General features: G+C 51.8%; 1 protein-coding gene and 1 non-coding gene across 2 annotated transcripts; one reads left to right on the top strand and one right to left on the bottom strand.

The window, feature by feature from the left end:
* Positions 1–674: 674 nt before the first annotated feature.
* On the top strand, positions 675–6761 carry Cpa1 (carboxypeptidase A1). The gene is made up of 10 exons (XM_027391308.2): positions 675–739; positions 1169–1250; positions 1677–1910; positions 2147–2248; positions 3060–3161; positions 3322–3432; positions 3873–3963; positions 4409–4608; positions 5067–5151; positions 6574–6761. Exons 1-10 carry the CDS (start codon positions 675–677, stop codon positions 6759–6761), a joined length of 1260 nt encoding a protein of 419 aa, XP_027247109.1.
* On the bottom strand, positions 2606–2709 carry LOC113832865. Its single transcript, XR_003480337.1, has one exon. It is a non-coding gene; the product is annotated as a U6 spliceosomal RNA (small nuclear RNA).
* Positions 6762–6966: the final 205 nt, after the last annotated feature.

Raw genomic sequence — 6966 nt, 5'->3', positions numbered from 1 at the left:
GGTTAGAGCCAGCTCGGGACCTTGATCCAGCTTAGCGCTTGGCAGCCCTGTGCCCGGATAGCTCTGTAACAGGGTTAGCTATTTCAATATCTTATCTCACCACCTGCATCCGATCCTGCCTTTACTAAGGTCCCTCTGGACCTAGAAGCAGCTTTAACTCCTTGGGGGAATCTCTCTAGTATTGTGTGTAATGTGATGGTGATTGCAGAGCTAATATCGGCAATCAGGAAGAACCTGTGTTTGTCAATGGCTGTGGAATATCACGTGAAAGCCATAGTTGGTGGATTGAAGCCAATGAAATAGCTCATGCATTTATTGTTAGCCAATAAATCCCAACACTGTGGAAAAACACAAATATGTCCGTTCTTGTTTCTGACATGGCATACTAACAATAAGGTATTCGGGTCTATGGGAAGCAGCAAGGGTCCTCCCAGCTGGGAGACCTGTGGTCCAGCTGACACTCATGGTCAAGGGTAGAAGTCTAGCTTATCTCTCCACCTGCCTTGTTTCTCCTGCCACTTTATCTGGAAGGGCGAGAAGGTGCCTCAGTTTAGAACTTTTACCTCTCCCTCCCCGTGGGACTGGATCCAGGTGTGAGGGGAACAGTCCCCAGGGACCTGTAAAGTTTAAAAGGCCTCAGACCTCAGTTTGGGCCTCAGCCCTACCTTCCCAACATGCGGAGGCTGCTGGTTCTGAGTGTGCTGCTGCAGGCAGCTTTTGGCCATGAGAACTTTGTGGGGTAGGGGCATGGAGAGGAGTGTGTGTGTGGGTGTCCTAAAGTGTGCGAAAGGGCTCTCCCCAAGTCAGTGTCTGGAAGGGACAGACAGACACACGGAAACACAGTGAGAGAAGACAGACCAGACTGCCACCACCCTGGGACAGCAGCCTGGTAGGGAGGGCACGGCTTGGAAGGGCCCAGAAGAAGCTGGAGAGTTGAGCTCTCAGAAAGAATTTTTAGATGGAGAAAGGAGGGGTCTGGTTGGCTTGGAGATAAACCAGTCTAAATTGTGAAGGGAACAGCACAAAAGTGTAGAAGCTTCCAAAGACAGGGAGAGACATGAGGAAGTTCAGATCTCTCTTTGCTCAGACCCCTCCTTTGACTCTACGGGCCTGGGCTGGGAAGTGTTGGGGTGCCTCAAGTTCTCAGGGCTCTTCCTGCTCTGCCCAGGCATCAGGTTCTCCGAATTTCTGCAGCCGATGAAGCCCAGGTGCAGAAAGTGAAGGAGCTGGAGGAGCTGGAGCATTTGAAGGTGAGAGGGCAGGTTTCCCTGGCCGCCCACAGGGCACCCCACTGCTTCCTGTAAACATTTGGTTAGACCCTGGGCTCTGGCCTAGCCTCCCTGCACAGTCATGGGGCTGCGCTATTGAGAAATGACTTCAGACCCCAGATTCAGACCTTGGTGCCCTTGAGAATCTGATAACATGCCAGGACCCCTTTCCCACTTCCTATGTCTGTCTTGTTCCCTCAAAGCCTCTCGGTTCTGGCCGTTTCCTGACCACACTGGACTTTGTCCAGTTCCCAGGCTTCTCCAATCTTTCTCTGCTTCCAGAACACGGGCATCACCCCCAGCTATGTGGGAGCTTCTAGTGCCAATGACCCTCGCTGGCTCTCCCACTCTTATGGCCTGGTTGGCGCCTCTAGCCCCCTTTAACAGTGCCGCTCCTATCCTTCCTAGCTGGACTTCTGGCGGGACCCTGTCCGGCCTGGAATCCCCATTGATGTCCGAGTGCCCTTCTCCAGCATCCAGGCTGTCAAAGTCTTCTTGGAATCTGAAGGTATTAGCTATGACATCATGATTGAAGACATTCAGTCCCTGTTGGATGAGGAAAAGACGCAGATGCTCGCCTTCCAGGCCAGGGCCCTATCCACCAAAACCTTCAATTATGCCACCTACCACACCCTGGAGGAGGTGAGGACAGCCCTGGAAGATTCTGTCCATAGCACCATACTTTTTCTTCATGTTTGGCAGAATGCAGACCAGGGCCAAGGCTGGCCTGGCTGTGGGTAACTCCTACTGTTTCTGTGTGGCCGCTGTGGTCAGTTGTGACAGCACACTCAGGCTGCACTACCAGGCTGCTGAGGGAGGCATCTGGGTTCCCAGAAGCCATTAAGTTCCTCTTCTCCTTTGCTTCTTTCCCATCTTAGATCTACGAATTCATGGACCTGCTGGTGGCAGAGAACCCACAGCTTGTAAGCAAGATCCAGATTGGCAACACTTTTGAAAATCGCCCCATTTACGTGCTGAAGGTAACAGAAGCCCACATGTAGACAAGGGCACACATGCAAAGATGTGCCCTCATGTGGACCTCCATAGAAGGGTGTAGGGTAGATGGGTAATGGAATACACGGTTCTACACAATCCGGGTGCAGATACCTGGGAAGGTCTGAGCATCCATACTGGCCTAGGTGGCCATATGCATGTATACAAAGTTTGAGGTGAGGCCGGGTGGTGGTGATACACACCTTTAATCCTAGCACTCTGGAGGCAGAGGCAGGTGGAGTTCGAGACCAGCCTGGTCTACAAGAGCTAGTTCCAGAACAGCCTCCAAAGCTATACAGAGAAACCCTGCCTCGAAATCCCCCCCCCAAAAAAAAAAAAAACCCAAAACCAAGTTTGAGGTGACCCAAGTGTAGTGGCATCTTGTGCAGGGGCCATGCTAATCTTCTCTGTGTTGCTCTGATTTTCGTATACGTGCTGCCCATGATACAGAGAAGATTAGCATGGCCCCTGTGCAAGGTGCCACGATGCAAAGTGTTGCAGTATGAGAAGTGTTGTGGAGTCCTGACGTCCAGATAGAATGTTTTCCTGGTGACCTCCCACAGTGGACTATCTGAACATCAGAACAGGGCCAGGGCCTGGAAGTCAGGAACCCAAGCTCTGTAGGGTCCCTGTATGGCCCATGATCCCATAACTCCACAAAGGATGAGGTCCCCAAAACCGCCTCCCTCGACCTTAGGTATATCAAGAGCTGGTGGCTTCTGGCCAAGGTGGAGGGAATAACTGAGGCCTGGATGGAGAGTGCCCTTTACCCATCTTATCTCCCTGCCTCTTCTTCAGTTCAGCACTGGAGGGACCAACCGCCCAGCCATCTGGATTGACACTGGCATCCATTCCCGAGAATGGGTCACCCAGGCCAGTGGGGTCTGGTTTGCAAAGAAGGTAAAGTTGGGCAATGAGGAAGGATCTTGCTTGCTGGGGAACTGGTGTTCACAGACCATGGGAAGCTGGATCTCCCCTTTGCAGAAGCAATGGCCACAAAGGGCGGCCAGGGAAAGTGCCGGTTGTATGAACACGGCCAGCACTCTACCTTCTCTTCCAGATCACTGAAGCTTACACCCAGGACCCAGCTTTCACGGCCATTCTTGACAACATGGACATCTTCCTGGAGATTGTCACCAACCCTGATGGTTTTGCCTACACCCATAAAACGGTACAGACTACCTCTTGTTCCCCAGGGCAGCAGGATGTACCTTTAAGCTCCACAAGTGACACCCCCCTCCCCTCACCAATGGGAGAAGGGACAAGCAGGCTGTCCTCATGGAACTGGGACTCTCATTCTAGGCCCTATTGCCATCTTAGGTTGATTCTTTGCTGTTGGGGGGCTGTTTATGCATGGTAGGTGTTGAATAGCCTCTTCACCTACCCACTAGCTTCCAACAGCAACTCCTCATGCAGACATAATAATACAAGACTCCTCTAGACACTGTATATATATAAAGTGTCCCGGGGAAGCCAATGCTGTCCTTGACTGAGATCCTTGCCCCACCCAACCCCGATCCCGAGTTCCATAGCAGCTTTTACCCTGTGACAAATGTCACAGTTGGTGGTGTGGCTGTGCCGGTTCCTGGATTATCCTCTTTTCTTCCTCAGAATCGCATGTGGCGGAAGACTCGATCACGCACACAGGGCTCCCTTTGCGTTGGGGCCGACCCCAACAGGAACTGGGATGCTGGCTTTGGGCGTAAGATTTCCTATGGGGCGGGGAATGGAACAACATGGCGTCTTGCCCTCCCGTTGCTGGTTCCCTACCACTTTCTTGACCTAGCAGTGAGGAAGAGTGCGGGCTTTAAGCTCTGCCTGAGGGTTCTCTGGGTTGGAGGTGGCACTCAGGCACTTGGGCCCTTGTTTGTAGGAAGAAAATTCCTTCTAGATGGAATTGGGGTTTCAACTCTTGCCTTCCTTGGCCATGTCCCTGTGTAAACTGATTTCTGCTCTACCCAAACCTGGCTAGTAAAGGAGGTGGGGCTCCCGATGATGCGGTGGCTGGCTGTTCCTTAAGCCAGGGGAGGGGGAGGGGCCTCTCTGTACCCCACTTCTACCTAACTCCATAAAATGTACTGGAAGCCATGGAAGTTGTGGAAGCCACACCACTTGAGTTAATAGCTGTGTCCTCTGCCTTCCCACAGTGGCCGGAGCTAGTAACAACCCCTGCTCGGACACTTACCACGGCAAGTTTGCCAACTCTGAAGTGGAGGTCAAGTCCATTGTGGACTTTGTGAAGAAACATGGAAGCATCAAGGCCTTCATCTCCATCCACAGCTACTCCCAGCTCCTTCTCTACCCCTATGGCTACACATCAGAACCAGCCCCTGACAAGGAGGAGCTGGTAGGTGATGATCCCAATTGTGTTCCCCTTTAGGAACCTGAATTTCACCCCTCTAAGCTGATTAAATGCTAAGAGCCTACCACTGTCTCCAGTGCCAGTCTTTCCCCACAGTCTTTTGATGATTTGGGAAGTCTGGCAGGATGATTTGTGTTGACCAGGAAGGTAGCCTGCTTCATTCGCTGGGAAATGAAGCATAGTGTGGTTGAGTCACTTCTGTCAATACAGAGCAAGAGGCAAGGCTAGACTCTGAATTTGCAGACTCCCCTGGAAAGAAGGGGAGTACCAGCCAGCCATCCTGTGGAGATGGAGAGTTCATGCTGCCCTCATATTCTGGGGCTGACCTGAAGGGCGGGCTCCATGTCCTCTGCCACTTTAAGCTGGTGTCCACTCCTGGGCCGCCCCAACAGTGCTTGGGCTACCCTGGCCCTGACAGTGGCACTGCTGGATCTTTTCTCCAGGATCAGCTCGCTAAGTCTGCTGTAACAGCCTTGACATCTCTGTATGGGACCAAGTACAAGTATGGCAGTATCATTGATACAATCTGTAAGTTACTGGTGGCCTGGAAACCGGCATTAACTGGCTCTTCTTGCCGCAGGTGCTCAGATCTGGGAGTCGCCGGAGGGTGGGTAGTGCCTTCTCCTGACTGACTTTCCCCACACTGTTTAGAGGGCTCCTGAGCACATCTGTCCTCTTATCTTGAGGCTGCATCTGGGTCCCTGCACGGATGAGGTGGAGCTCTGAGATTTATAGGTCGCCATAAAATTCTGTGTAAGAAATGCCTTTCCACCCCCATCCTTACACGGCACACCGAGGAGAAGCCCCTGACAGAATCATGGCTACAAGCATGTGGGATGCAGTCGGCAGTCACTGACCAAGCACCCGCTTTGTATCAGGCATCCCTTGTCTGTGTGCTTGAGTATAGCCATGAACAAAAGGAGCAAACCCACCCTAGGCAGGAGGACTGGCCATGTGCTTAGAAACCACAGCGGATTAAGTGAGAGATGTGGGAGGAAAATAACAGAGCCGGCCAGGGGCATCAGGAGTACTAGGGTGGAGGCTGAATACCAGGGTAGGAGGAGGCTTGCAGACAGAGAGGAATTTGGGCTATAGTGGTGAAGGAAATGAAGGGAAGCCAGGGAGGCCATCTGTCTAGGTAATAGGCCTCCAGGCAGAACTTTCTAGAGTAAAGGCTTTGCTATGTGATGTGGTATGGGGTGTTTGGGGAACTTTTTGCCTGAAAAGTTTTGCCTGGCAGGCAAAAGCAGGACGCAGATGCCAAGGTGGGAGAGCTGCACGGCCGCTTCACACGCTTCCTGCCAGTGGGCCCAGGTTTAAGGTGGGGAGTGGGTTGCAGTCTTAGCCAAGGCAGAACTTGTTTGGGATCCCAGGCTTTCTTTGGAAATAGTTTCTAAGCTGTGTCCAAAGATTTTGCTGCATTTAGTGTACTGAAGTGAGATTCTAATGTGGAACCCAACTCCCTTTCCCAGTGCCCAGTTCAACAAAAGCAGCTCTGTCAGCTACTGTAGACTGCAAACCCGTGAGATTTTCCCTCTAGAAGACAGACAAGAGGCTTTGCCCTGACCAGGAGTCTTTGCACTTTCCTCTGCAGACCAGAGTCCCTGGAGATTGATTCTTGGTTACCTAAGCTTGGGGCTCCAGCATATGTAGAGGTGTCATTGAGGTGACTGTAGGGTGGAGACAGTTTTCAGACAGGCTTTTGCAATTACACATTCTTTTGGCATCCCACTAATGAATAGGACAACCACTGCTGGTTATTGGTCTCTTGGGTTTAGAGCCAGCAGGAGATTCCTGGAAGCCCCACTGTGTGTCAATAGAAGCCCCCAGAAGATATACTCTTTATTTGGCATTACACAAGGCTTGGGCTTTGGGTGCTAACTCAGTCCATGTAGACATTTGCAGTGATCAACCCCTTACTCTCACTTTTTGTCTTTGTTCCTGCCCCAGATCAAGCCAGTGGGAGCACTGTTGACTGGACCTACAGCCAGGGCATCAAGTATTCTTTCACTTTTGAACTTCGGGACACTGGGCGCAGAGGCTTCTTGCTGCCTGCCTCCCAGATCATCCCCACAGCTGAGGAGACATGGCTGGCCCTTCTAACCATCATGGACCACACCTTCAAACACCCCTACTAAAGCAGCCCTTTAGCCCCTGCCTTTCCCTTTTCCTTAGCCCCATCTGGACAACCTAATAAAGTTTGAGTGTACAAGAAAAAGAACCTTGGGGTTTGTGTGTGGGATGCACATGGAGTGCCCACTTTTTTTAGCTGAGGCAGAAGTGGTTTAGTCCCCGCAGGTCTCAATGGAAATGTGTGGGTGGCTGAACTAGATGACCCCTAAA

Source organism: Cricetulus griseus (genome assembly GCF_003668045.3).
Source record: "Cricetulus griseus strain 17A/GY chromosome 1 unlocalized genomic scaffold, alternate assembly CriGri-PICRH-1.0 chr1_0, whole genome shotgun sequence".
NCBI classification, from domain to species: Eukaryota; Metazoa; Chordata; class Mammalia; order Rodentia; family Cricetidae; genus Cricetulus; species Cricetulus griseus.
The sequence above is the reverse complement of the archived record's forward strand: the minus strand, read 5'-3'. Positions and strand labels throughout refer to the sequence as shown.

Excerpts from the sequence above, each read along its gene's own strand:
- Cpa1 (XM_027391308.2), top strand. The coding sequence starts at position 675 with ATGCGGAGGCTGCTGGTTCTGAGTGTGCTGCTGCAGGCAGCTTTTGGC. Across the intron at positions 740-1,168 it reads GGCCATGAGAACTTTGTGGG|GCATCAGGTTCTCCGAATTT; the intron begins GTAGGGGCATGG and ends TGCTCTGCCCAG. Across the intron at positions 3,964-4,408 it reads CTGGGATGCTGGCTTTGGGC|TGGCCGGAGCTAGTAACAAC; the intron begins GTAAGATTTCCT and ends GCCTTCCCACAG.